This window comes from Manacus candei, unplaced genomic scaffold (assembly GCF_025592945.1).
Source record: "Manacus candei isolate 608988 ecotype Guabito, Panama unplaced genomic scaffold, ASM2559294v1 h1tg000134l, whole genome shotgun sequence".
NCBI classification, from domain to species: Eukaryota; Metazoa; Chordata; class Aves; order Passeriformes; family Pipridae; genus Manacus; species Manacus candei.
The window spans coordinates 85,032-111,350 of NW_026138182.1; the positions used below are offsets into that span (position 1 = coordinate 85,032).

Consider the following 26,319-nt stretch of genomic DNA (forward strand, 5'->3'; position numbering starts at 1 on the left):
GGGGCAGCGGGTGACCCCCTCCCCCTGGGAGGAAGCAGGGGGGTGTCACCGGTGTCCCCTCAGCCTGGGTGCCCCGTGCCCCCCCTGCAGCCCCTCCCGCTCCCTCCGGGAGCCACAAAAAAAGGGAGGCTCAGGCGCGGGGTGGGGGGTCACTGGGGGGGCAGGAGGAGGCAGGACAGGGCGCGGGGGGGGGCTGCCGTGGGGGGCGGGGGGCTTTGGGCGCGCTGCCCGTGGGGAGGGGGCTGCGGCACCGCCCGCGTGCGGGGCGACTCCGCATTGCGGCAAAGCCGGGAATAAAGGAGCGGGGGGGAGGCGGGGGGAGTGGGGGAGGTGGGAAAGACCCCGCTGCCGGGGGGGTGTGTGTCCCTGCTCTACCCGGTCCCCCCAAAAGCACGGCCAGCAGGGCCACGGACCGACGTGGTGGGGGCTCGGGGGGCTCCGGTGGCATCGGTGGCTCAAGGAGTGGGTGGCTCAAGTCGGGGGACACCCTGGGGGTGCCCAGAGAGTGAGGAGACACTGGGGCTGCCCGGGGATGGGGGGACAACCGAGGTGCTCAGGGTGTGAGGGGACACGGGGGTGCTCATGGGGTGAGGGGACGCCGAGGTGCCCAGGGACTGGGCAGGTCTGTGATTCTCTCGGAGCCACCCCCGTGTCCCCGTGCTGTCCCCAAACCCTCCTCTGGCCTTGGAAACGGGACCCGGACCCGCCTCATCCCATCCCAGGGTGGGACAGGGCACTGCCCCTCGGGGGTGGGCGCGGGGTGCCCCCCCCCCGCCCCGTCCGTCCTGCCCCACAGGAACTGCCCCGCGTGGGTTCCCCCGGGGCCGCTCCCCGGGGCTGGCAGGGAACAGGGCGGCGGCGGGCGCAGGAGCCGGCGCGGCGGGAGCCCACGGGGCTTCCCACGGGAACGGGTCCGGGCCCAGGATGGAGACAGGGACGCGGACAGGGACCACCGGACCCCCGTGGCCCCCGGTCCGGGCAGGGCCCGGGCGCTCTCTGGGCAGATGCGGCGCCTGCGGCCGCGGCCGGGGGGTGCAGGGACCCCTCCTACCACCGGCTGACCCCCCGACCCTATACCCCAAAACCCCCCTAAAGCCCCCCTAAGCCCCCTCACCCCAGTGCTCCCGCGGCCCCGCTGCCCCGAATGTCCTCCCACCCTTCTACCCCCCCCAGTCTCATCCCGCCCCCCCTTTCGGAAGCCCCCCAATCCCCCGCCCCTCTATCCCCGCCTTTTCCCCGCCCATCGCCCCGCCCACTCAAACACGGCCACGCCCCTTCTCAGTCCAGCCCCGCCCCCCGCCCCCCACATTCCACTCCACTGACGTCACCGCCCCCCCAAATTCGAACCTGCCAATCAGAACCGAGGCGGGGCGGAGGGGGCGTGACCGGGGCGGCACGTAACCCCGGGGGGGCGGGACAAAGCACTTTTTGCCCCGCCCCCTTGTCCCCGCCCCCCTTGTCCCCGCCCCTCGGGGTATAACTCGGGGGGTCCTCCCGGGGACCCCCGTCTTCCTCCTCGACGGCTCCGTAACGGTTCGGGCAGTGAGCGGCCATGGTGAGCGGGGGGGCCGCGGGACCCCCGGGCTGAGGGGCGGGGACGTGCCGGGTCCGATCCCCCCGGGTCGAATCCCCCCGGGTCGGATCCCCCCGTGTCCAGGGCAGCACGTGGAGGGGGAGTGGGGGCTCCTCGCGTGTTCAGGGCGCCCCGTGGGGCTGCCGAGCACTTGCAGGACCCGAGGTGGGGGATCGCGGTGCTCCGTGTGCCCCTCTGGAACCGTGAACCACCCTCCCCCGGCCGGGGGTCGCTGCCTTGGGTGCTCCAACCCCCGGGATGTGCCGACCCCCCCCCCGGGCTCCCTGCCAGCCGCCGGGCTGTTCCGCGTGTCCCGGACTCCCACGCAGATCCCGGACACATTCTCAGCTCCCCCTCGGGAGAGGAGCCTGCCCCGAGGGGACGCGGGGGTGCCGGGCCCCCCCCCCCTGCCGCCCGGATCGCGCGTGGGAGGGAGGCACGGTGGGGGAGGCAGCCCCCCCTCACCACGGGAGCGGCCGCGCCGGGAAAACTTTTCCCGGTTGCTGGAGTTTGCTCCTGCCCCGAGCGGAGCCGGTTGCAGGGTCGGGGCTGGGGTGGGACGGGGACAGCCCAGGGTTGTGCAAGGGCTGGTGGGGAAAAGGGGGATCCCCATTCCCTGGGGTCTAGGGGTACCCCCGAACCGGGGATGGAGCTAAAAGAGTGCCCCTGTCCCCACGTGAGCCGTGGGCAGAGGTGTGGTGGCACCGGGAATAACCCTGGAGAACCCCAGCTCCTGGTTCTGGGGGGGGGGGGGGTGTAGGTGAATGGCACCAACTGGTGCAGGGTCCCAGCTGCCTGGGGGGGGGGGGCAGTGTGGGACCCCCAGAGCTGAGCACCCCTGCACTAGGTGCACCCCCAGACCCAGAGCAATGGGTGTGTCCGGGCAGGATCTGGCCCCATCCAGCCCTGGGGCCGGGCCCTTCCCAGCTCGGTACCAGCCCGGGGGGTGCCGGGGTGGCCCAGGGAGGGGCCGGAGGGGGTGAGCCGGTGCCGTGTGCCCCCGCAGCGCGAGTGCATCTCCATCCACGTGGGCCAAGCGGGCGTGCAGATCGGCAATGCCTGCTGGGAGCTGTACTGCCTGGAGCACGGCATCCAGCCCGACGGGCAGATGCCCAGCGACAAGACCATCGGCGGGGGGGACGACTCCTTCAACACCTTCTTCAGCGAGACGGGGGCCGGCAAGCACGTGCCCCGGGCCGTCTTCGTGGACCTGGAGCCCACGGTGATCGGTGAGGGGGCGCGGGGGGCGGCGGGCGGGCGAGGGGCGGGCGGTGGGAGCGGGCGCCGGGTGCTGACGGGGCCCGGGGCTCTCCCCACAGACGAGGTGCGCACGGGGACGTACCGGCAGCTCTTCCACCCCGAGCAGCTGATCACGGGCAAGGAGGATGCGGCCAACAACTACGCCCGCGGGCACTACACCATCGGGAAGGAGATCATCGACCTGGTCCTCGACCGCATCCGCAAGCTGGTGAGCGGCCGTGGGGTCCTGCGGGGTGGGTCCATCCCTGCAGGGGTGTGGAGGCAAAAGGAAGGCCCAGGTGTCCCTGGGTAGGTCCTTCTCAGTCCATCTGCACTTTGGAGCAGAGGGCTGAGCTGGCACGGGATGGACCTGCTGCCACCGGGTGTGGGGGGCAGGTCTGGCCTGTCCCCCTGTCCCTGCCCGGTGCTGATCCTCGCCAAAGGGAGGAGGATGGGAAGCCCCATGCCCAGGGCAAGGGGGAGGCAGCCCAGATGGTTTGGGTGCTGGTACAGCACTGGTTTGACTGGTGTGGCTGCCCAAGCTCTTTGAAGCTCTGGTTCCCACGCTGGGGCTGGTGCCGGGTCTGGCTGGACCTGCTGCGCCGCCGGCTCCGCTCCCGGAGCTCCCGGGACATCAAAGGCTGAGCTGGCTGCCCGTGGGCTCCTGTGGGATGACGGCTCCTGCTGCACCCACCCTGGGGAGGAAGAGGGGGTGAAGCCCTTCTGGACCTCCCTGGGGTCTCTCCCATGAGCTGGAGGATTCATCATGAGTGGTGTCCGATAGGTGAGGTCACGGCCACCCTGTGGCCACCCTGTCCTCCATCCTGGTGGCTCCTGCCCTGCTGCTGGGACCCCCCCCAAAATATCCTCGTGAGGCCACAGAGAGGAAGGAGCAACGTCTGCTGCCCAGAATAAACATGTCCCCACACCTTGTCTCTCCTGAGGATCCCCCGGTCCCCGTGGGAAGGGACCCCTTTCTCCAAGGGCCTGGAGCTGGAAGCAGAGCTGGGGCACTGTTGCAGGTGCCCCAGAGGCCTGAGATCCTGGGGTGATTCTTTGCCATCCTGAGCAACTGGGTAGCAGCTTAAATACAGAATTACTGATCGTTTAGTCTTGTTTTCCTCTTCCCTTCTTCCAGGCTGACCAGTGCACAGGGCTGCAGGGCTTCCTGGTGTTCCACAGCTTCGGGGGCGGCACCGGCTCCGGCTTCACCTCCCTGCTCATGGAGCGGCTCTCTGTCGACTATGGCAAGAAGTCCAAGCTGGAGTTCTCCATCTACCCGGCCCCGCAGGTGTCCACGGCCGTGGTGGAGCCCTACAACTCCATCCTCACCACCCACACCACCCTGGAGCACTCCGACTGTGCCTTCATGGTGGACAACGAGGCCATCTATGACATCTGCCGCCGCAACCTGGACATCGAGCGGCCCACCTACACCAACCTCAACCGCCTCATCAGCCAGGTCGTGTCCTCCATCACGGCCTCGCTGCGCTTCGACGGGGCCCTGAACGTGGACCTGACGGAGTTCCAGACCAACCTGGTGCCGTACCCCCGCATCCACTTCCCGCTGGCCACCTACGCCCCCGTCATCTCGGCCGAGAAGGCTTATCACGAGCAGCTGTCGGTGGCCGAGATCACCAATGCCTGCTTTGAGCCGGCCAACCAGATGGTGAAGTGCGACCCCCGGCACGGCAAGTACATGGCGTGCTGCCTGCTGTACCGCGGGGACGTGGTGCCCAAGGACGTCAACGCCGCCATCGCCACCATCAAGACCAAGCGCACCATCCAGTTCGTGGACTGGTGCCCCACGGGCTTCAAGGTGGGCATCAACTACCAGCCGCCCACGGTGGTGCCCGGGGGGGACCTGGCCAAGGTGCAGAGGGCCGTGTGCATGCTGAGCAACACCACGGCCATCGCCGAGGCCTGGGCCCGCCTGGACCACAAGTTTGACCTGATGTACGCCAAGCGGGCGTTCGTGCACTGGTACGTGGGGGAGGGCATGGAGGAGGGCGAGTTCTCGGAGGCCCGGGAGGATATGGCTGCCCTGGAGAAGGATTACGAGGAGGTGGGGGCTGACAGCATGGAGGGCGATGATGAGGGGGCAGAATACTAGTGCCTTGTCTCTCGTGTTTCACTGTGGTGCTGTTCATTAAAATGGCTCTTTCCACTCCCGCCTCGTTCTTTGTGCCAGGACAATCTGCCTTGTGGTGACCTGGGGGGGACGTCCCAGGGGAGGGGGGCCCCGGCTGGGCTGGCTGCCTGGCTGTGCTGCCAGCTGGCACAGGGGCTGTGCTGGGGGACGCTGGGCAGTTGTGTGTGGCTGGGTCCTGTGCCGTGAGCTGGCAGTGCCCTGCTGGGCCGTTTGCCACCCAGTCTTGATGTCCCCCTCCCCATTCTACTGTCCCTGGGGGACGCCAAGCGGGGGGGACACCCCTGGTAGCCCCCTGTGCGTGGGTAGGACCCAGCCCTGGTGCAGACAGGCTGGGCTGGACGTGGTGCTGTGCTGCTCCTGGCACGGAGCCACTCTCGGTGCGGGGCTCTGCAGAGCTGGGAGGGGGGTCCTGGGCGGGAGGGACCCCCCCCCCCCTACAGCCCCTGGACAGGGCACTGACTCCTTCCCGTAAGTGCCGCCCTCGCTGCCCGGAAAGGGGGGGCCGGGGGGGCCGAGCCCGTTGTCCGGCGCTGCCCGCACATGGCGGCTCCCGCAGAGCCGAGTCACGGCAGCCCCGGCCCAGCGGGGAGGGACCGGCCCCCCCTCCGCGCGTGCGGAGCATCCCGGGCAGGCCGGGACCCGGCTGCGATGGGGGCCCCTCCCTGCTTTCCAACTGGGTGGGTCTGCCCCTGCTGCCTGGGGGGCACCCCACGGGTGTCTCCCGTGTCTCCCGAGCACCCCCGGCCCCTCTGCCCCCCACACCTGATGCTGCACCCTCGAGACGGGACCCACCAGTCCCCCCTCCTCCCCGCACCCCCGGGGGGTCTCCGGGCCCCCACGAAGGGGAACTCCTGCAGCCCCCCGTCCCGCAGCCGCTCTCCCCGCCCCCGGGAGGGGACATCCGCAGCCCCCGGTCCTCCCCCCGACCGGGAGACCCCTCCCCTCTCCTCCGTACCCCCGGGTGCCCCCAGCGGGGCGGAGCCGCTGTCCCCTATAAACAGCCGGTACCGGCGGCCGCCGCCCTCCCGGTGGCACCATGAGCCGCCGCGACCGCGACCCCCGGGCGTCGCCGCCCCTCGCCGTGGCCCCGGGGCGGCTGGCGGCGGCGGCGGCGGCGCGGGGCGCGGAGCGGGAGGAACTGGCGGCGCTGAACGATCGTTTCGCCGCTTTCCTGGAGCGGGTGCGGGCGCTGGAGCGGCAGAACGGGACCCTCCGCGCCGCCCTGGGCCGCGCCGCCGCCGCCACCGGGCCCCGCACCGGGCTGGTGCAGGGGGAGCTGCGGGGGCTGCGGGAGCGGCTGGAGCACCTCGGCCGCGACCGGGACCGGCTCCAGGCCGAACGGGACGGGCTCGCCACCGACCTGGCGGCCCTGCGGCAGCGGTGGGCGGGCGGCGGGGCCGGGGGAGGCAGCGGGATGGGGAGCGGGGATGCGCCGGGATGAGGGATGCGCCGGGGTGGGGACCGGCGATCAGTCGGGATGAGGGACGTAGCGGGAAGTGTGCCAGAGAGGGACCAGGGGATGCGCCGGGATGAGGGATGCGCCGGGGTGGGGACCGGGGATGAGTCGGGATGAGGGATGCATGGAATGAGGGATGCGATGGGATGAGGGATGTCATGGGATGAGGGATGCGATGGGATGAGAGCTGCACCAGGGTGGGGACTGGGGAATGCACCGGGATGAGGGATGTGCTGGGACCAGAGGATGCACCGGGCTGGGGATGGATGAGCCCCGGGGATGCCAGAGTGGGGACTGGGGGGTGACTGGGGATGCATCCAGCAGACGCCTGGGGAGGCACCAGGGATGCACAGGGAACACTGGGAGGTATTGGGAGATCCGGGCTCTGCGGAAGGACGGGGCACTGGGAGGGGCAGGGTGGGGTCACTGTGAGTGGACCTGTGTGAGCACTGGGGGACAATCCATTCCCGTGGGCCTCCAGTGTGGGGGGGGGCTACAACAGGAGGCGTGAGAGGGGGGGTCTGCACCCTGTCTCCCACCTCCCTCTCACCCCTGCTGTCCCCAGGCTGGAAGATGAGACACAGAAGCGTGAGGATGCAGAAAAGACCCTGGTGCTGTTCCGCAAGGTGAGAGGGATGGGGGGGGGGGCCTGTCCCCCCGTGCAGTGCCAGTCTCCATCCTCCACCACCCCGGGAAGGGGGGAAGATCCAGGGGGTTCCCATCCCCTCCTGCTGCCCTGCAGCTCACCCCAGCCTCTCCCCCAGGACTTGGACCACGCCACGCTGTCCCGCCTGGAGCTGGAGCGCAGGGTCGAGCTGCTCATGGACGAGATCGGCTTCCTCAAGAAGCTGCACGAGGAGGTGGGGCCGGGGCTGGGGCGGGGGAAGCGGGCCGGCTCCGTGTGCCGCGACGGGACGGCCGCCTGCCCGCGCAGGAGCTGCGGGACCTGGAGGTGAGCGCCCCGAGCCCGGCGGGGCCGGCGGAGGCGGAGGGCTGCAAACCGGAGCTGACGGCGGCGCTCAGGGAGATCCGCACCCAGTACGAGAGCATCGCCGTCAAGAACCTGCAGGAGGCCGAGGAGTGGTACAAGTCGAAGGTACCCGGGGCTGGGAGGGGGTCTCGGGAGGGGCCGGGAGGGGTGAAGGGGGGAGTGGAGGAGCCCCAGAGCCCCGACTCGCCGGGTCCTCGCAGTTCGCCGACCTGTCGGACGCGGCCAACCGCAACCACGAGGCCCTGCGCCTGGCCAAGCAGGAGATGAACGAGTCCCGGCGGCACATCCAGAGCCTGACCTGCGAGGTGGACGGGCTGAAGGGCATGGTGAGAGCCGGGGGGGGGGGGGGTGTGGCCGGGGGGTGCCCCCACCCCAGCCCTATGCAGCCCCTTCTCCCCCCCCCCAAAGAACGAGGCGCTGCAGCGGCAGATGCGGGACATGGAGGACGAGTTCGGGGAGGAGATAGGGAACTACCAGGCCGCGGTGGGGCGGCTGGAGCAGGAGATCCAGCAGATGAAGGAGGAGATGGCGCGGCACCTGCGCGAGTACCAGGACCTGCTCAACGTCAAGATGGCCCTGGACATCGAGATCGCCACCTACCGCAAGCTGCTGGAGGGCGAGGAGAGCCGGTGAGGGGGGCCGGGCTTGTCGGGGGGTTTTCTTGGGAGGAGGCAGCTCCGGGCCCCGTTCCCACAGGAAAACAAGAGGTTCCCGTGGGAGCTCCTCGCTGCCGAGATAAAGGCAAGGCCAGGGGCTGGTGTGATGGTGGGGGAGCTGCCTCCGGCTCCGCTCCCGGTGCCAGCCCGGCAGCCCGTGGGCACAGCCCCCAGCTGAGCCGGGATGAAGGTCATGGACTCGAGTGCGTGGAAGGGTTGGGGTCACTGGCAATGCCCAGGAGCCCCAGACCCCCCTCGCCCCCTCTCTCCCCCCAGGATCACCGTCCCCCTGCACCCAACCACCTCCTTCAGCGTGAGGAGCTCAGGTGAGGGGTGAGCCGGGGGTCCCTCACCAGGTCTGGGGTCTATCCTTGGGGGATAGAGACCCTACAGGGGTGTGGGTGGGTCCCTGTGCCCCCGCTCAGGGTGCCCGGGGGGGGCAGAGGGGGCTGATGGCCCCTCCGTGCCCAGTGCTGGAGCCCCAGCCCGTGGAGACCCCGGCACGAAGGACGGTGCTCATCAAAACCATCGAGACCCGGGACGGGCAGGTGAGGCCTGGGGGGGGGGGTCCTGACCTGGGGGGGGTCCTGACCTGGGGGGTGGGCCCGACCCTGACGTGGGGCTGACCCCCCAATTCTCCTCCCGCAGCAGGTGGTGACGGAGTCGCACAAGGAGCGGGCAGGGAAGTGACGGGGGGGGGGGACCCGCCGTGGTGGCTGCTCTGCCGGACCCCCCCAGACCCCCCCCAACGCGGGGCACGGAGCAGAGCGGGGGGAGCCGGGAGCCCCCCACCCCTAATCCCTGCTGCCGGCACCGTGGGGCGATGCCGCGGTGTGTCCCTGTGCCTTGTGTGTCCCCCCCCCCGTGCCTTGTCCCCCCCCCGTGCCTTGACCCCCCCCATTTTATTTATCGCTATTTATCGCTATTTATCGTTCTCCCAAGCACAGCCCGGGCCGTGTTTCACAGCGAGCCTTCCCCGGGGGGGTCCCGGCGCCCCTCCCGCCACCGGAGTGGGCCCCGGCTGCCCCCGGGGCTGGGGGGTCCGGTGTCCCCCCCGCGCTGTCCCCTCCGGTGTCACACCCCCCCCCCGGGACCGCCAGGGGGCGCCCTCCGCCGCTTTAATTGCGCGTTAATTAATTAACGGCGTGACGAGGCTTTTGGGGGCGCGCGGGGAAAACGCCCCGGTTTCCATAATCGCGTTATTTTTAAGCGTTTTTTTTTTTCCCTTTTCGAATCGTTTCATCCGCGTTGTTTTAAACCGGACCGTGCAAAAAATCGCGTTGTTGTCCTGACCCGAAATTCGCTTGTTAGTTTTGCTACCTTGAGCGAACTCTGTATCATTTTAAAGCGGTTTCGCATCGTTAGTTGGGTCATTACAAGCAAATTACGCAAAATTGCATCTCAAGCAATTTTTTGCACCGTTAATTACATCGTTTTAACCAAATCGTGCAAAATTGTGTCCTTTAAACAAATTTTTGCACGCCTAATTGCATTATTTTAACAGCATTTTGCATGAATGGACTACTTTAAGCAATTCCTGCATCATAAATTCCGTTATTTTCAGAAAATGGCATTATTTTAAATATTTTTCACATTACTGTCACTTTAAGCAAATACAAAATTGCATTATTTCAGGCCATTTTTTGCATCCTTAATTGCATTATTTTAAGCAGATTTTGCATCGTTAATTATTCCGTCTCCAGCTAATTTTGCGTAATTTAATTGTTTTAACCAACTTTCGCGTAATCAATTGCGTTATTTTGGGCCATTTGCACTATTTGAGGCACAAATCACTTTTTAACCCGTTTTGCTCGCCCTGGGCTCCAGGAAGAGCCCCAAACCACCCCCTGGATGCTCCGGATCCCTGAGCCAGAGGGGGGGGGAGCTGCTGCCAGTGGGTCCCAGGGGGGTCTGGGGGTCCCATCCAACCCCCCCGGGCCAGGAGAAGCCCGGAGCCCCTCACAGGGGTGACAAAGGACACGGTCACAGTCCCCTGAGAAAGGGTTTAATTGGGGGGGCACTGCTGGTGCTCTCACAGACGGGAGGTTGGGGGGCCCCCCCGGACAGACAGACGTTATGAACACTATGTACAGGCACCCCCCGCCCCATCCCCGGGGATCTGCCCCCCCCCTGAGCAGGAGGGGGGGGGTTTGCAGTCTGGCCAGACTGGGATTTGAGGTGGGGGGCAGTGGGAACACCGGGATGGGGCCTGCCCAGGGGGTGGGGGGCTCTTTGGCTTTGGCATTAAGGCTGGGGGGGGGCAGGTGGGACACGATCCCAGGCACTGCAAGAAGGGCCCAGTAAAACCAGTTCCCCACCCCAGAGGTGACCTGGGGGGTTGGGGCCGTGTCTGGGTCCCAGCAATGTCCCCCCTGGGTGAGGGTGGCACTCAGAGCCTGGAGAAGGGGGGGGTCCAGGGGTGTTCCCCGTCCCCCCCAGGGCACAAACCTGTGTGTGAGGAGGATTCCCGGCTCTGCCCCAACGGGTTGGGCCCCCCCCAGGTCACGGAGGTGCCACCTGAGGGCAGGTGCCCCTGGTTTCAGGACAGGGAGTTGAGGAAGTGGCTCTCCCCTGCCAGCGTGCTCAGCATGGAGCTCATGTCCCCCACTGCCATGTTGGCACCCCCGGGCGAGGGCAGCAGGAGCCCCCCGGCCGGGCTGGGGGGGCCGGGCAGCGCCGGGGGGGGCTCCTCGTCCTCCACGATGGCAGCAAAGTCAAGGTGCGTGTTCTCCAGGTCCAGGGAGTCGAGGCTGTTGGCCACCTGCTCCCCCGAGCCCAGGTAGTAACAGGAGGTGCCCTTGAGTCCCTCCGAGCTGCCCCCGCCGTAGTGCCCGGGGCCCCCGCAGCTCGCTGCCACGTGGCCCAGCAGCTTGTGCCCGCCTTTGCCCACCTGCCCGTGGGTGCTCTGGCCCGGGTAGTACCCCGGGGGGTTCCCAGGCCCCTCGGGCACGGGGCGGGCGGGGGGCAAGCGCAGCAGGTGCCGGGAGTTGGTGTCCAGCCCGTCGTAGCCGGGCCCCGGCTGTGCCAGGCTGTAACTCAGGCTGGCCGGGTGACCCGGTGGCTTCGGGCCACCTGGAGGGTGTGGGACCATCTCGGGGTTGAAGCACGGGGGGCTCAGGAGGTGCTGGGGCTCCGCCAGGCCCTGCAGGTGATCGGGTTTGGGTTGGTACCCGCAGTACCTGGGGCTGCCGTACGGCGGTGCCGGCACGGCCTGGCACTGCCCGGGCTCGCCGCCCAGCCCCGTGCCAGGCGCCCCTCCCTTGGAGGGGGGCTGCTCCCCCCACATCAGCGCCTGCTGGGCCTCCACGTAGCTCCGGACCATCACTTCTTTGGTCTGCAGGGTGGGGGTCTGGGCTCTGCGGGCGCCCGGGCTGGCGATGCCCATGTACCCGCCCGGCGTCGGTCCCGCGGGGGGGTACCCGCCCGGCGCAACGTCCATGGCGTGGCCAAAGGCCGGGGGGGGCAGCGGGGGCCCGGCCAGCTTGGCGCCGGGGCAGGGAGCAAGTGCTGGGGCGGGCGCCGGGTATCGCTGCTCGGATTTGATCTGCAGCCGGTAAGGTCGGTGCCCCCCGGGGAATCCGCCGTCCTGGCACGAGCTCGCCAGTTTGGGGTGCTGCCCACAGGAACCGGCGTGGGGGTACTCGGTGCTCTGATGGGGACAGTGTGGCCCGGACACGGTGGCGGTGGCGGCGCCGACGCTTTGCCCGGAGCTCATGTCCAGCGTGCCCGGGGCGGGTCCTTCCCAAGGCACTGGCATGGCCCCGTTCCCAGCTGGCAAACTGGGGAAGTGCTGGTTCATCTGGCACTGCGGCAGGGAGAACTCGGGCTGCAGCAGCCCCTCCTCCATGTCCCCGGGCGTGCCCCCCATGGTCCGCTGAGCGCCGTAGATGCCACCCTGGAGCTCCACGCCGGGGCACGGGAAGCTTTCCTCGGGATAGCCCAGGTACTGCTCCATCTCCAGCAGGCCGGGCTCGGGGCCGGGGCCCCCCACGCTCTCCAGGAAGACGTTCTCGGTGATGCTGGTGGGCCGGGGGGAGAAGCTGTGGCGCTGCAGGTTGGCCTCGGAGCCGCCCAGGGGCTGCAGCGCTGTCCTGCCCGCGCCCGGCGCGCTCACGTTCCCCACGCTCTTAAACCGCTGCACCCTGGGCGCGGCCGGAGGCTTGGCCACCGTCCGGGCGGGGTCGCTCGCCCGCCGGACGCCGTGCCGGGGCACCAGGCGAGGGGGCACGGCGCCCGGGTAGCCGGGGTGCTCGTTGGAGCTGTGCCGTCGCGGCAGCCCGTTGGGCACGCAGCGGGGCCCGGGGTATCCCGCGGGCACGGGGCCGCCCGCGGCCGCCCGCTCCAGGCCGGGCAGGGGGGTCGGGGGGGGCCCGCCCGTGGCCGCGGCGTACTTGGCCTTGAGGCGGTAGCGCTGGGCCGGGGTGAGGTTGCCCACCCCCGGCAGGGCCCCGCACGGGCCGGCGCCGCTGGAGCGCCGCGACCCGTCGGGAGAGGCCGTCGGGTCGTAGCCGTCGGCCGGGCACGGCCCGCCGGGCATCGCCGCCCCCTCGGCCGGGCACGGCGGGTACGGGGACACCAGGGATGAGCGGCGGCTCACGGTGTAGGCGGAGCTGACGCTGCTGGTGCCGCTGCTCCGGCGCTCGCCCAGGGCCACCAGCCCCAGCTCCGCCGCCGACAGCTCCGCGACGCGCCGGTGAGAGGCCGGGGGGGGCACCGGGAGCCCGGGCACCTCCCCGGGCAGGCCTGGGGGAGAGAAGGAGGAGTTACCACGCGGGATGTGGCTCTTCACTGGCCAGACCCCGCGAGGACAGGGAGAAGGTTCCAGAGGAGGCAGCAAAGAGGGGCAGGGGCTCATTTAGGTTGGAGAGATCGTTGAATCCTGGGATGGTTGGGGTTGGGAGGGATCTTAAAGACCATCCGGTTCCACCCCCTGCCCTGGGCAGGGACACCTTCCACTAGACTGGGTTGTTCCATCCCCTCCCAGGGATGGAGCAGCCACAGCTTCTCTGGGCAAGCCATGCCAGGGCCTCCCCACCCTCACAGGGAGGAACCTGTCCCCAGTATCTCATCTCACCCTCCCCTCTGGCAGTGGGAAGCCACTCCCCCTTGTCCTGGTACTCCAGGCTCTTGTCCAAAATCCTTTTCCAGCTCTCCTGGAGCCCCTTTAGGCACCGGAAGGGGCTCCAAGGTCTCCCCAGAGCACAGCCCAGACTTTGGGGTTCGCCACTAATAACAGGAACGTTTGGAACCCTCTGGCTGCCCCCCAGAGCTCTCCACAGAGTTCCCATGGGATGGCCCCCTCGCCCCAGTGGGAGGGCACCCCGGGCTCACCGGCTCCAGGGATGGGTGGCAGGTTCAGGCCCTTGGAAGCCGCGGGTTTCCTCAGCTGCTTCAGTTTGTCGATGCGAAGGTTCTCCAGCTTGTGCAGGGCCATGAGCCCCGAGGTGCCCATGGGCTCCCCGGGCACCACGTCCTCCAGCGTGGACAGGTCCTCGTAGCTGCCACCGGCGTTCCCTGCCATCTCCACGCCGCTGTCGTTGTTGGTGGTGCTGCCCAGGGGCGAGTGGTCACTGCTGCAGGACGACTGCCCGCCCGGGCTGGGCTGCGGCTTCTGGGGGGAGCAGGGCAGGGAGAGGAAGAGGGGGTCAGGTGTCCACTATGCTTGGAATCAGGGAATCACTGAGGTTGGAAAAGCCTCTGAGACCACCGAGTCAAACCATTAACCCAACACTGCCACGTCCACCACTGATCACGTCCCCAGGTGCCACATCCACACGATTCCCGAACGCTTTCAGGGACGGGCCCTCCACCGCTCCCTTGGGCAGCCCCTTCCACAAAGAAACTTTCCCTGATGTCCGACTTAAATCTCCCCTGGCACGACTTGAGGCTGTTTCCTCTTACACTATCACCTGGGGGTGACCCCCGCCCCCAGCTCCTCACCAAGGCCAGGTCGGGCACCAGGAGTTTCCCGTCGTCCTTCCGGGCCTCGCCGGGGCCGTTCGTGTCCTTCTCCTGCTTCATGTCCGGGGGGGCGCTGGGGGTGGGCAGCGCCCGGCCCGGCCCCACGTCCCCCCGGTGCTTCTTGGTGACATGGGCGTCGGGGCCGTGCACGGTCTTCACGTGTTTCCTCAGGGAGCTGGGGTCCGTGTAGCGCTTGGTGCAGCCGGGGATCTTGCACACGTACGGCTTCTGCCCGGGGGCACCGGCGGGCACGGAGCGGGGTCAGCTCCCGCCAGAGCCCCCTCCCCTAAAGCAAAACCCCCTCCCCTTCCCTCTGCATCAAAGAGGGTAAGTCCCCTCGGGTGAGTCCCCTCGGGTGAGTCCCCTGGGGTGAGTCCCCTCGGGTGCCGGGGGGAATGCTCAGGGAGGCTCCCCAGGAGCGGGATGAAGGGATCCCAGCGGGAACGCCGGTGACCAAGGGGGCATTCAGAGCAGGCAAAGAGGGAGCTGGGGCGCACAGGGTTGAAAAGGAGGGGTGTGGGGAGCTGCTGGAGGATGGGAGCGACGCAGAGGAGCCCGAGGCGGGGCCGTACCTCGTTGGAGTGGGTGCGGTTCTGGTGCTTGGCGCGGTCGGAGGCGTTGGAGAAGGCCTTGTTGCAGCCCTCGTGCTCACACACGTAGGGCTTCTCCCCCGTGTGCGAGCGCAGGTGAGTCTTGAGGTTCTCCAGGCGGGAATAGGCCTTGTTACAGCCCTCGAACTGCGGGAGAGCGGGGTGGGACACGTCACCCCCCACCCCACCCCACCCCACCCACGGCACGTCCGTCCCGGACACGCATCCCACCTGCCACACACGGACCCGCTCCTATCCCACCCTCTCACCCCCCTCTCACCGAGCACTTCTGAGGGATTTTGGGCATCTCACCGTGCACTTGTGGGGTTTCTCGCCCGTGTGACGCCGCATGTGCACCACCAGCATGTACTGAGCCTTGAAGGGCCTCTGCTCCCGGGAACAGGCTGCCCAGTGGCACACGAACTCCTTCTTCTCCCCGTGGATGTGCTCGTTGTTGATGTGCTGAGGAGGGAGAGGGGCGTCACTGGTGGCACTGGGGAGGGGGACAAGGGACAGGGAGATACGGGAACATCGTGGGAGGAAGGGATGTAGAGGGACTGGGATAGCGGGTGGAGACACCCGAGTTCGGGGAAGACAGGTCAGGTGGTGTTTGGAGGAGACAGAGGACACAGGGGATGTTTGGGGGCTACTTTGGAAGGGCCAGGAGCAGACAGAGGGGTCACAGAGGGGTCACAGAGGGGTCACAGAGCTTAAGGGTGGTCAGGGGGATACAGGAGATTTTGGGAAAGGAGAGCTGGAGCAAAGGAGGGAGTCTGGAAGCGGCTGAGGAGGAGGATGCACATCCCTCCCTGCCCGGGGAGCGACTCTCAGCATCACGGTGAGTGCCCAGGGTAGGTGGTGGGAACTGGGAGCAGGAATTGTGGGCTGATCCAGGGGGGCGTCACACAGGGCAGCCTGAGGGCAGATTTTGGGGTGCACCACGTGCACTCACGTGCACCAGCTGCTCCTGCGTGTCGAACTCCTTGGCACAGCCGTCCCAGTAACAGTTGGTCTCGTAGACGGCCTCGCACTCGGCCTTCCCGTCCTCCTTCTCCAGCTCCTCCCGGACATCCAGCATCCCCAGCAGGGGGTCCTGGGGGAGCACGGCCAGGTGAGTTCCCCAGGTGAGCACCCACGGGGGCGGTGCCGGGACTGTGGGGCCCTGGGGACGTGTGGGGGGGGGTCCCCCAGCCCGGGACGTACCTGGGTGCCCGTGGACGCCGGGCTGGAGATGTCGCCCTCGGATCGCTCCTCCGGGAATTTGGCAGTCAGGGGGCTGCTCAGGCTCCACTCCAGCTTCAGCTGCTGCTGGGGCCAGGAGAGCAGGGAGGAGTCAGCATCGAGATTCCCTCCGGAATGTGGTTTGGGGGATGCATCCTCACAGGGATACACCCCCCCATGGATGCACCAACGACAGGGGTGCCCAGGGCTGACCCGGCTCCCACCTCCCCCCATGGATGCACCAACAACATGGATGCCCAGGGCTGACCCGGATCCCACCTCCCACGGATCCCCAGCCCACAGGGATCCCCCTCCTCACCTGGCAGTGTTTGAGGGCCCCCCGAGCGGGGGGGTGGTGCAGGAGCCCCGGGCGGGTGGGCAGGGGCTCGTGGGAGCTGCAGGGAGGGGGGGGCGTGTACAGGTGACCTTGGCCCTTCTGCTGCCCGGGGGGGCTCTGGTACCCCAGGGACGGGCTGTGGAGAGCAAAGGGACGAGCGGGTGACACCGGCAGGGGACAGGATTGAGGTCTCTGTGAGCAAACACCCCTTGCCCCCCAGCCCACCCGGCCCTCGGCTCTCCAGGCACTCCCCGAGGTGGGAAGGGGCTCCGGGCCAGACTCCCACCCGCGGGGGGCTGGGGGCAGGTGCCCACCTGATGGTGCTGATGGAGAGGTGCCCGTAGGAGCCGCCGGCGGAGGCGCAGCGGGAGTTGATGAAGGCGACGAGGGAGTTGGGAGAGGTTCGGATCACGGTCTGCAGGTCGATGCTGGAGTCGGACAGGGGGGAGATGGACAGCGCCCGCTTCTTGCCCAGCTTCCCCGCGCCGCGGGGCGTGGAGAACCGGGAGCCTGGGAGGGCAGAGCGGGGGGCACCGCCCTCAGCGGGGGGCTGAGCACCCCCCCCCCAGGGACACACACCTGAGCGGGCCAGTTCGCTCTGGATTTAGGATAAAAGAGACGCCGAGCCCCCCCGCGGAACCCCCACGGCCCCCCCAGAACCGGGCACTCACCATCACCGGGGTGTTCGGCCCCTGGTGCCAGCCCATACCCGCGGTGCCCGGGCTGGTGGCACACGGGGAAATCGAGGCCTGGAGGAGGGAGGACAGATGAGCTGGATGGGACAGAGGGACCCCCGGAGCACCCCTGACCCTGGGGGGGGGTGAAGCCAGAGCCTGGGCCCCCACGCATGACCCACCTGGTGGTCCCGGGGCGGCGGGGGCTGGCCCGGGGGGGGGGCGCAGGCAGCAGTGCTCGCTGTAGCCGGCGGCCGGGGGTCCGGCGGGGTCGAACATCTCTCGGTGGGGCCCGGGGGGGGTCTCAGGGGCGCATCGGGGCGGCGGCGGGGCCCGGGGGGCTGCGGGGAGGGACGGGGGGTGGGGGGGAAGGCGGAGTGTGGGTTTGGCCGCCAGGGGGCGCCACAGGACGCGGGACCCCCCCCCCGGGAGCGGAGACCCCCCCGCCCCCCCCCCCGGGGTGGTTTAAACTAAAATAGGGGAGATTTGGGGGGGTTGGGAAGAAATTCCTCCCTGGCACGGGGTGCCCGGGGAGCTGTGGCTGCCCCCGGATCCCTGGGGGTGCCCGGGTTGGACACTCGGAGCAGCCCGGGCCGGTGGAAGGTGTCCCTGCCCAGGGCAGGGGGTGGGACTGGATGGGCTTCACGGTTTCTTCCAACCCAAACCATCCCGGGATTCTACGAAAAGGGAAAGCGAGGCACAGCTGGAACCATTCCCGGGCCGAGGACCGGAGCTGGCTCCCCGCTCCTCTCTCCCCGCGGATCCTCCACAGGTCCCACCCAGCCCTGCCTTGCCCGCGGGTCCCCACCCTGCCCGCGGGTCCCCACCCTGCCCTGGTCCCACCCACACACCGTGCCCCTGCCCAGGGGCTCAGCCCGGCCCACCGTGGATCCCGGAGGTCCTGCCCTGAGCCCGGTCCCACCCAGGGCCACCGTCCTGCCCCCGATCCACGCCCAGGTCACCGTCCTGCCCCTCAGCCCCATCCCCACCCACAGCCACCAGCCTGTCCCTCATCCACTCCTTCTCACGGCCATGTCCTGCCCCCCACCCCTCCACCGCCCCACCCCGGCCCCGAGACCCCCGAGCCCCCCGAGGGCTGACACGAAGGACAGAGGAGCAGGAGAAGCCACCGCAGGACGAGGCAGATGTGGGTGGCACTGGGGACAAGGGCTCCTGCCCCCTCAGCCTCCCCCTCCGAGACGGAGGGAATCGCCCCAAACAAGGGGTCTGGGGGAGTGGGAGCCCCTCACCCCGCTGGGAAAAGTGCTGGGTCGCGTTTGGAGCAGGGGGGGGCGAGGGGGGCGGCGATTCTTCCGCATGAGTTGCCCCTTTGAAAGCTCGTCTCGGGGCTTTGTGAGAGTGTCAGGCAGGAAGAATGGGGGGGGGGGGGGGCAGCGGGGCAGGCAGAGGGGAGGGGGCTGCCCGGGCCGGTGGTGGAACTGGGGAGGGAAAGGGGGAAAGGGAGATGAGGAGGAACCAGGGGGCAGAGGAGGGGGGGTCTCACTTGCCCACTGGACCCTGGGCCTCACAGGAAAGTTTGGGATTAGCCCCAGGGGAGCTCCTGCCTGACCCCTCACCCTGCCAGGCCTACGGCGGGCACAGAGGGAGAGGGGGCTGCACCCACCCCCCAGCTCCACAGACCTGGGGGGGGCTTACAGGGACACCTTCCACCAGCCCAGGGTGGGGCTTACAGGGACACCTTCCACCAGCCCAGGGTGCTCCAAGCTGGCTTTGGACACTTCCAGGGCCTGGCACACGGAGCACACGGAGCACACACATGTGCACAGCGTGTCACCTCACGTGGGGAACACACGGACGTGCAGCACCCCAGCACCCCCAGTTCCGACACCACCTCCCTGCCCGGGGCTGTGTTCCCCCTGTGCCCCCTCCAGCACCTCCTGTGCCCCCCAGGGGCAGGTTTGGGGGGCTCTGGTCCCCCACACCCACCGAGGTGCAGTGATGGGTGAGGGTCTCCCCGTGCCGAGGCACCGCCGGGTGCAGGCAGGGAGAGCTCTGGTGAGCAGAGCCAGCCTGGCAAGGCGGGTGCCAGGAGGGCGTCAGGTGGGCACCACGCAGTGCCACGACCCCCCCAGTCCCCCGCATCCCCCCACCGAGCGCTGGCCCAGGACACCGGGGGGCTGCACAGCACCAAACCCACCCAAACCCCACCGCTGCCGGCCCCGGGACGCTCCCCCCGACTCCTGGGGTCCGCGGGGGCTCCCCGAACCCGGCGGTCCGCCCCGAGCCGAGGGGGCTGGAGGGGGCCGGGAAGGCCGGGAGCCAATGGGAAGCAACGGGAAGCAATGGGAACCATCCGGCGTCTCGCCCACCGCCGCGCTCGCCTCCCCCGCCGGCCGCACACCGCCACGGCCCACCCAAGTCGCAGCCTTTGGGCATAAATTTGAGAGCCAGGCGCAGGCGGGATGAGGGGAATCTTCCCTCGCTCTCCTCCTGCCAAGAAACTCAAACTGAAACACATTCCTGCTCCTCTCTGCCAAGAAAACCAGGAGCGCAGCCAGCGGCGGGAGCTCTCGGAGCAGGGCTGGCTCCAGACGCCCCAAACGCGGCGCGGGAGGGGGGTCAGGGCTGGCCGCCCCCCTCCCCCCCCAGCTCCTCGCCTTTTATTTCCTGCAAACGCATCTAAAATCTGTCATCTGGCTCCAGTTTCCTGAGGACACTGGGGAACGGGGTGGGGGGGAGAGGGAAGGAGAGGGAAGGAGGAGAAGGCAGGGAGGGAAAGGGGATGGGGGGAGCTCGTGGCGCGGGACAACGTCGGGACGGTGACACCGGGAGCAGAGAGGCCCCAAAAGTGAGGGGTGGTGGGAGCAGAGAGGCCCCAAAAGCGAGGGGTGGTGGGAGCAGAGAGGCCCCAAAAGTGAGGGGCGGCGGGAGCAGAGAGACCTCCCCAGTGCCGGGTGATGGAGCAGGGACGGGGGGAAGGAGGGAGAGGCAGGAGCGGGCACGGATGGCCTTGGGACACCAGGGGAGGAGGAGTGGGCGGCTGCGACCTCCCACCCCGTGACGGGGCAGCCCCCCACCCTGGCACCCCACTGCCCCCCGGCATGGGGCAGACCACCCACCCCGGCTCCCCGTGACGCTGCAGACCCCACCCCGAGTCCCACACGCGCCGGGAACGCTCCTGTCCCCCCCACCCGCGGGGGTGGGTGCAGGGGTGGGTCCAGCAGGGTCCCCCCCCCCCAGCCCAGCCCCCGGGGGTGACGGGGGGTCCCCGAGCCCCCAGCCCCGGCAGGGTTAACCCTCCCCGGAGCCCCACTGGGGAGGAATGTGATGGCAGGGCTGGATTAGCCCCCGCGGGCCCGGAGCTGTGTGTGGCACAATCCATCACCCGCCGGCACAGCCCCCGGCGTGGGGGGCCGGGGGGGCCCGGGGGGGCTGCCTGCGTGGGGCAGCCGTGCCGCTGTCGGGGCCTGTGTGAACACACGTGTTCTGTGTGTCTGTGTGTGCACACGTGTTCTCCGTGTGTCTGTGTGTGCACACGTGTTCTCTGCATGTCTGTGTGAGCACACGTGTTCTCTGCGTGCCTGTGTGAGCACACGTGTTCTCTGCATGTCTGTGTGAGCACACGTGTTCTCTGCATGGCTGTGTGTGCACACGTGTTCTCTGCATGGCTGTGTGAGCACACGTGTTCTCTGTGTGTCTGTGTGTGTGCACCAGCATCTGGGGTCACGGGGCAGTTGTTCTGGGGGGCAGTGCCAGCCTGGTGACACCGGGGGGTGGTGGGAGCGGAGACCTCCCGAAATGGTGGGATGGTGGGAGAGAGACCGTGGGCAGGAGGGAGACAGACGTGGGCACCGACAGCCCTGGGGTGTTTGGACACACGGATGTCTGTCCGTGTGCTCGGGCACGTCTGATACATGTGGGATGTGCACACATGTGGGATGTGCACACATGTGGGATGTGCATACATGTGGGGTGTGCATACATGTGGGGTGTGCATACATGTGGGATGTGCACACATGTGGGATGTGCACACATGTGGGATGTGCACGTGTGTGTGTGTGGGGAGCTCCAACAGCCAAGGGAGGGCCCAGTCACCCCAAATCCTCCCTGAGGGAGGAGCGAGGGAGGGCCAGAGCAGGGAGAAGAGGCGGACAGAGAGCAGGGTGTGGTGGTGTGGGCAGGGGCCAGGGTGGGGACACACCCCTGAAGACCCCTTTGTACCCTTTTCAGCCCCTCAGGAGAGGCAGAGTCTCCCCCGGAGTAGGTAACCCCCCCAGCCCACCATGGGCACAGCCACCCCTGGCAGCCCCAAGATCACCTAACCCCAACCCCTGAGCCCGACCCCGACCCTGGGCTGCAGTCTCGTGGCTGGCAGGGACCTTCCAGCGACAGTCCAGGACCAGGGGGACACGGCCCAGCTCCCTGCCAGGACAGGGGGGCCTGGCAGGGTCACCCCACTCCTCCCAGCTGGGATGTCCCCCCGGTGCTGCACAGCAGGGAGATGCCCCCCTGGAAGAAGCCCCTTTTCCCTGCCCCAGGCCCCCAGGCTGTGCTCAGAGCTGCTTCCCCTGACCCCACACGTTTCTGGGCTCTGCCTGCAGCAGAGGAAACGTGCAGACCCCCCGCCTGCCACCCCTGACCCCCCCCTTAGGCCGGGCTTTAGGGCCAGCCCAGCCCCTCTGCATGGGGCAGCTAATCTGGCCAGGCCCACGGCCCCACAAAGCACATCGCTTCAGGTTCAGGGGGTCTGAAAGGGGACGACTCAGGGTCATGATCCCGTGCTGGTGGGGGCTGCCCAGCTCGTTCCAAGGTGGTCCCTGGCCTGGAAAAGCTGAGACGGGGAAGAAGCAGCTTCGGGGAAGGTGGAGGGAAAGGGGCAGAGACGTCCCTGCCAGGACAGGCTCGGGACATCCCCCCGCTCCATCCGCCCTCCCCCGGCCCCGTCACAAGTCCTCATTCCCCACCCAATCCCGAAATCCTTCCCTGCCCTTCGCACCACTCCCAGGGAGGACCGGAGGTCCCTCCCCGGGCCACTCACCCCTCCAGGTGTCCCCCAGCACCCCAACGCCGCAGCTCGGGGGGCAAAACCATCCCCCCCTGGCTCCCACGTGCACCCACACCCACCCGGGGCCGTGCCCTGGCACGTCCCTGGACACGTTACCACAGGCTGTAACACGGGCTGCCACACGTGTGCCTCGGCAAGGGGAGGGCAGGGATAACCCACGGGGGGGGCTGCAGGCTCCTGTTCCCCCCGGGAAGGAGGGACCCCCGGCCCTCCAGCACAGCAGAACCGCTCAGGAGGCCGTGGCAGGCCGGGCAGGGGCGGGGGGGGCTCCATAGGTGGTCCCTGGGCCGGCGGGCGACCGTCGGTGCACGTTGTTTGCTTTGGCCCCCAGCACACGCTGCCCCCCAAATCCCTCCCCTACAGCCACTCCCCGACCCCCACCCTCACCAGGCTGGGTGGGGGAAAGGTTTTGGGGCGAGGGCGAGGGGGGCACACGCACGGCAGCAGCTGCTACAAGGAATTTTTATGCCTCCCTCTTCCTCCCCGGCGCTGGAGGGAAGCAGCAACACGGAACATGTGGGACCCATAAAAGCTCTGAGTCACGGCTGTGGGAGCCCCCCCTGGCTGTGGGAGCCCCCCTGGCAGGCCCTGCTCCTTCCCATGGCATGGAGCATCAGCCCATGCCAGCACCGAGGGACGCAGGGGCTGGGGACATCCTGCCCATCCTGCCATCCCGAGGGATTGGAGCTGGGACGGGGCAGGCAGCGGAATCCATCCTCCTGCTGCAGTCAGGGGACTCACACTGGGCCTGTTCCCACTCCAGCAGCTCTGTCCTGCAGGATTCCTCCAAAGATGGGAAGAGGAGGATGTGCAGGACCCGGCAGGGACTCCGGCATCCATTAAAGGATGGGATATATGACAGGAATCCTGTTAATCTGTGGAAATGCCTGTGGCTTGATGTGCTGAGCACGGAGCAAGGCAGCACCCTTGGGGATTTAGGGAGCTTCCTGGGGCAGGAGACCCCTCTGTCTGCTGAGAGGTGGTGGAATGAGTGTCCTTGAGCTGTTCCCGAAATCCCCAGCCATCCTTCTCCTGCTGGGACACATTTGTCTCTCCTGAAGTATCTGCCCCGAGTGATGGTGGCCTGTTCCTTGGCTGGAGACCTACTCTGTCCCCACAGAGCAACCCCACCCCCTTGAGGACGTCCTCTGCCCCCCTGGGGGCACCAGACAGGGCTCTCTTTCCCTAAATCCGGGCTGGGAGTTGGACAGTGGGGTTTCCACATCTGGAAACACCCCCCCAGCCCTCACCCCCGGCGCGGCGGAGCTGAAACCCGACTCTGCTTTGCCGCCCATTCCCACTCCGAGGCAGCTCTTTCATTTTATTTTATCAGCTGTTCCCCTCGTTATCCTGCAGCTTCCCAGGGGCTGGGATGTGCCAGAGGGACTGAGGTGGGCACACACTCGCTGTGCTCCCCTCGGGAACCCTCAGCCTCCTGACCAGCCATCCAACTGCCGGCCCTGGGCGGGGAACCCCAAAAATCCCACCACGAGCGTGGGACTGAGCCGTGCACACGTGAACACACAGGTACACGTGGGAACACACGTGTCCACACGTGTCCAGGGGGCACTGTGCGGGTGTGGGGATGTGCAGGGTGTGCACACACGTGCAGCAGGTTGGAGTGGTGGGAAGAGCAGCGTTCCCCAGGGATAAGGGGCTGGCACTGGGGGGGTCACTCACGGCAGCGGCACTGAACGAAGGGCCCTCGTGTTTTCCAGCCTATCCACCCTCAGAATCAGGGAATCACGGAATCATTAAGGTCGGGAAGAGCCCTCCAAGATCACTGAGTCCAACCACTAGGCCAGCACTGACAGGGCCACCCCTGCCCCAAGTCCCCAAGTGCCACATCCACATGTTTCCTGAACAATTCCAGGGACGGCGACTCCACCACTGCCTCTTCCAGCGCCCGATCACCCTTTCAGGGAAGGAATTGTCCCTGATGTCCAACCCAAACCTAACATGGTGCAAATTCCCAGGTCCTGGACAGCGAGCCCACGGATCCCGCTGGGAGCCCGAGCTCCGCAGCCGCCTCCCCACAGCCTGTCCCACCCGGACGGCGTCACAAGGTGTCCGCGCTGACTCACTCCCGGGATGGAAACTTCCCTGCTCCAGGGAGATCCTCGCAGCTCAGCCAGCTCCAGCACCGACTTTGTTCCACCACCTCCCACCAGACCAGCCCTGGGGGCCCGGGGACGCTCGGCTCCCAACCTGCTCCCGACTTTGTGCTCGGCTTTGTGAGGGAAAAGACCCTGGAATATGGAGGGGGGACGTGAGGATCCCCCCCAGGCAACCATTCCTTGTCGCCCAGAGGCAGCGTCAGCCTCGGCTGGATGCAGCAGGAAAACTGAGAAAGTTTTCCTAGGGCTGAATTTCTGAAGGAGAAACTTCATCCAGCTGCTTCCTCTTCCCTTCCCCCCAAACCCAGTGCCCACCCGCATCCATCGGCTCAGGTTTGCCACACGCAGCCTACGGAGCAGAGAGGGGGGAAACCCATGGAATCAGAGTATCCAGCAGCATCTGCCGGGCCCCCAGGCTGCTTCCAGGGCTGGGTGCAGGACCCCAGCCGTGGCTGGAGCACCCAGTGGTTTCTCAGTCCCCAAACACAGCACTGGAATGCCACAGCCACCCCTCAGCCCCGTCCCCTCCGCCCTCACCATCCTCCCGGGAGAGGTGCAGCCCCCAGACTGTCACCGCAGTGCTGGGTGTCCCCCACATTCCACAGCCATCCCCCAGCTCCGTCCTCTCCAGCCCCATCCTCCCCGGAGAGGGGGCAGCCCCCAGGCCGTCACCGCAGCGTTCAGTGCCACCTCACGGCCTGGCAGGACATCAGGGGACCGGGGACACCCATTGTCCCCGCGCCAACCCCTCGGAGCTGTGCCAGGGCCCCGGGAACAGCGGGCGCTGCCGGTGGGGTCCCTCCGGCCGCGGGGCCGCCCCCGTGCCCTGCCAAAGCTCCCGGGGGCGGGGGCCCACGAGGCGGGGGCCGGAGCCCTGCGGACACCCCGGCTGGTGGGATACGAGGCTCAGGGTGGCCTGGGGCTGGCAGGGTGGGTGGCACAGCTGGCACAGCCCCCCGGGACGGTCCTGCGGCTGCTGCGTCACCGGGGCCGGGGCAGCAACTTCCACCCGGTCGCTGCTCCCGGTCCAACAGCCCCGGTCCGGCCCGAGCCGGCAGCCCCCAGTAGCCCCCAGTAGCCCCCAGTCCCGAGCCAGCCTCCCCTCCGCCGGCCCGGCGCGGCCGTCCCAGCCCACCCACACACACCGACCCACCCAGCCACCCACCGGGAGCTCAAAGCGCGGCGGGAGCGTGCGGCCGTGGGCGGGAGCACGAGGGGACGTGACGGGGCACGCGTGGGGCCGATCCCCTCCGCCCGCCCCGCGTGGCCGGTCCCCCCTCCCCGCTGGGAGCCCCGGTGGAGGTCCCGGTTCCCCCCCCCCGGAGCTCACGGGACGGCCCGCGGAGGGATCGGCGCCATCCCGGGCGCGGAGCTCCCGCGGCCCGGACCCTCCCGACGGCTCCTACCTCCGGGGGGCTCCGAGCGGACCCAGGCGGGGCGGCGGCTCCGGCGGCTCCGCGTCCCCCGTTCCCCCGGCGGCGGCGGCGGCGGTTCGGTCTGCGAGGGAAGCGGCACATCCAGGGGGGGGACGGCGGCTGCCGGGCTGGGGCGGGACGGGACGGGACGGGACGGGACGGCTCCCCCCGCGCTCCCCCGGCCCGCCCCGGGCGCCCGGAGAAAGTTCCCGGAGGGCGGCGGGGGCGGCGGGTCCCGGCGGGTCCCGCTCCGACTGCGGCGGCGGCGCCGATCGCGCCCGGGACGGAGACCCCGGCCGGGAGCGGCGGCCCCGAAAACCCGGGATGGATCCGGGACACGCACGGCCCCGCGCCCGCGCGCACCCCCCACACCCCCCCCCACGCGCGCACCGCTCCCGCACGCCCGCCGAGGGGGCCGGCGGGCGCCCCACGCGCGTCCCCGCGCGCGACCGCGGGTCCCGCGCGCTCGCCGGGGGGGTCCCGCGCGCTCACGCGCGTGAGGGATCGCGCGTGTAAACACGGACACGCGCGCCCGCCGGCGCTCGGCGCTCGCTTGCGGGCGCGGCACAAACACGCGCGGGGGGCACAGCCCGTGGACACGCGGAGGGGGACGGACGCCAACCCCGCATCCGCGCGGGACGCGGCCCGCGCACACGCGGGGTCACGCCCCACGCCAGCCCGCGGCGGGGGACGCGGCCCGTTCACGCGCACACGCGGGGGGCACGGACACACACCCACAAACACGAGGGGAGCGCAGCCCACGCAGGCGGGGAGGGGACCCCCCCAAAGCCCACGCACGCGGAGGAGGCACGGCCCAAACACGCGCGGGGGGCACAGCACGTGCACGTGTGGGGGGTAGAGCACCCACACACAGACACACACACGGGGGGCACCCCCCAGCCCACGCACCC

General features: G+C 68.8%; 3 protein-coding genes across 4 annotated transcripts; 2 read left to right on the forward strand and 1 right to left on the reverse strand.

The window, feature by feature from the left end:
• Positions 1-2,553: 2,553 nt before the first annotated feature.
• LOC127462663 (tubulin alpha-1C chain) lies at positions 2,554-4,979 on the forward strand. The gene is made up of 3 exons (XM_051771475.1): positions 2,554-2,802; positions 2,893-3,041; positions 3,951-4,979. Exons 1-3 carry the CDS (start codon positions 2,682-2,684, stop codon positions 4,923-4,925), a joined length of 1,245 nt encoding a protein of 414 aa, XP_051627435.1. The 5' UTR covers positions 2,554-2,681; the 3' UTR covers positions 4,926-4,979.
• Positions 4,980-5,999: 1,020 nt separating this feature from the next.
• On the forward strand, positions 6,000-8,957 carry LOC127462665 (peripherin-like). 2 transcript variants are annotated; one of them, XM_051771477.1, is made up of 10 exons: positions 6,000-6,344; positions 6,986-7,046; positions 7,185-7,280; positions 7,355-7,516; positions 7,612-7,737; positions 7,820-8,040; positions 8,344-8,393; positions 8,539-8,615; positions 8,716-8,780; positions 8,820-8,956. In XM_051771477.1, exons 1-9 carry the CDS (start codon positions 6,001-6,003, stop codon positions 8,755-8,757), a joined length of 1,179 nt encoding a protein of 392 aa, XP_051627437.1. In that variant the 5' UTR covers position 6,000; the 3' UTR covers positions 8,758-8,780; positions 8,820-8,956. The 2 variants fall into 2 exon arrangements, with proteins under 2 accessions (XP_051627437.1, XP_051627438.1); XM_051771478.1 differs by having other exon boundaries at positions 8,719-8,957.
• Positions 8,958-10,004: 1,047 nt separating this feature from the next.
• On the reverse strand, positions 10,005-25,760 carry GLI1 (GLI family zinc finger 1). Its single transcript, XM_051771480.1, has 12 exons — positions 25,400-25,760; positions 17,033-17,191; positions 16,848-16,925; positions 16,491-16,686; positions 16,159-16,312; positions 15,822-15,923; positions 15,571-15,711; positions 14,931-15,080; positions 14,601-14,765; positions 14,008-14,256; positions 13,399-13,678; positions 10,005-12,810 (listed from the first exon to the last, which is right to left on the reverse strand). The coding sequence occupies exons 2-12, from the start codon at positions 17,127-17,129 to the stop codon at positions 10,607-10,609; spliced, it is 3,816 nt and encodes a 1,271-aa protein (XP_051627440.1). The 5' UTR covers positions 17,130-17,191; positions 25,400-25,760; the 3' UTR covers positions 10,005-10,606.
• Between the last annotated feature and the right edge of the window lie 559 nt (positions 25,761-26,319).

What these genes read in the sequence shown, in the direction of transcription:
- LOC127462663 (XM_051771475.1), top strand. Translation starts at nt 2,682, where the DNA reads ATGCCCAGCGACAAGACCATCGGCGGGGGGGACGACTCCTTCAACACC. An exon ending in CCTGGAGCCCACGGTGATCG is followed by an intron (nt 2,803 to 2,892) that starts GTGAGGGGGCGC and finishes CTCTCCCCACAG; the next exon opens with ACGAGGTGCGCACGGGGACG. An exon ending in TCGACCGCATCCGCAAGCTG is followed by an intron (nt 3,042 to 3,950) that starts GTGAGCGGCCGT and finishes CCCTTCTTCCAG; the next exon opens with GCTGACCAGTGCACAGGGCT.
- LOC127462665 (XM_051771477.1), top strand. Translation starts at nt 6,001, where the DNA reads ATGAGCCGCCGCGACCGCGACCCCCGGGCGTCGCCGCCCCTCGCCGTG. An exon ending in TGGACGGGCTGAAGGGCATG is followed by an intron (nt 7,738 to 7,819) that starts GTGAGAGCCGGG and finishes CCCCCCCCAAAG; the next exon opens with AACGAGGCGCTGCAGCGGCA. An exon ending in CTGGAGGGCGAGGAGAGCCG is followed by an intron (nt 8,041 to 8,343) that starts GTGAGGGGGGCC and finishes CTCTCCCCCCAG; the next exon opens with GATCACCGTCCCCCTGCACC.
- GLI1 (XM_051771480.1), bottom strand. Translation starts at nt 17,129, where the DNA reads ATGTTCGACCCCGCCGGACCCCCGGCCGCCGGCTACAGCGAGCACTGC. An exon ending in AGAAACCCCACAAGTGCACG is followed by an intron (nt 14,766 to 14,930) that starts GTGAGATGCCCA and finishes GCTCTCCCGCAG; the next exon opens with TTCGAGGGCTGTAACAAGGC. An exon ending in TGGTGCCCGACCTGGCCTTG is followed by an intron (nt 13,679 to 14,007) that starts GTGAGGAGCTGG and finishes TGCTCCCCCCAG; the next exon opens with AAGCCGCAGCCCAGCCCGGG.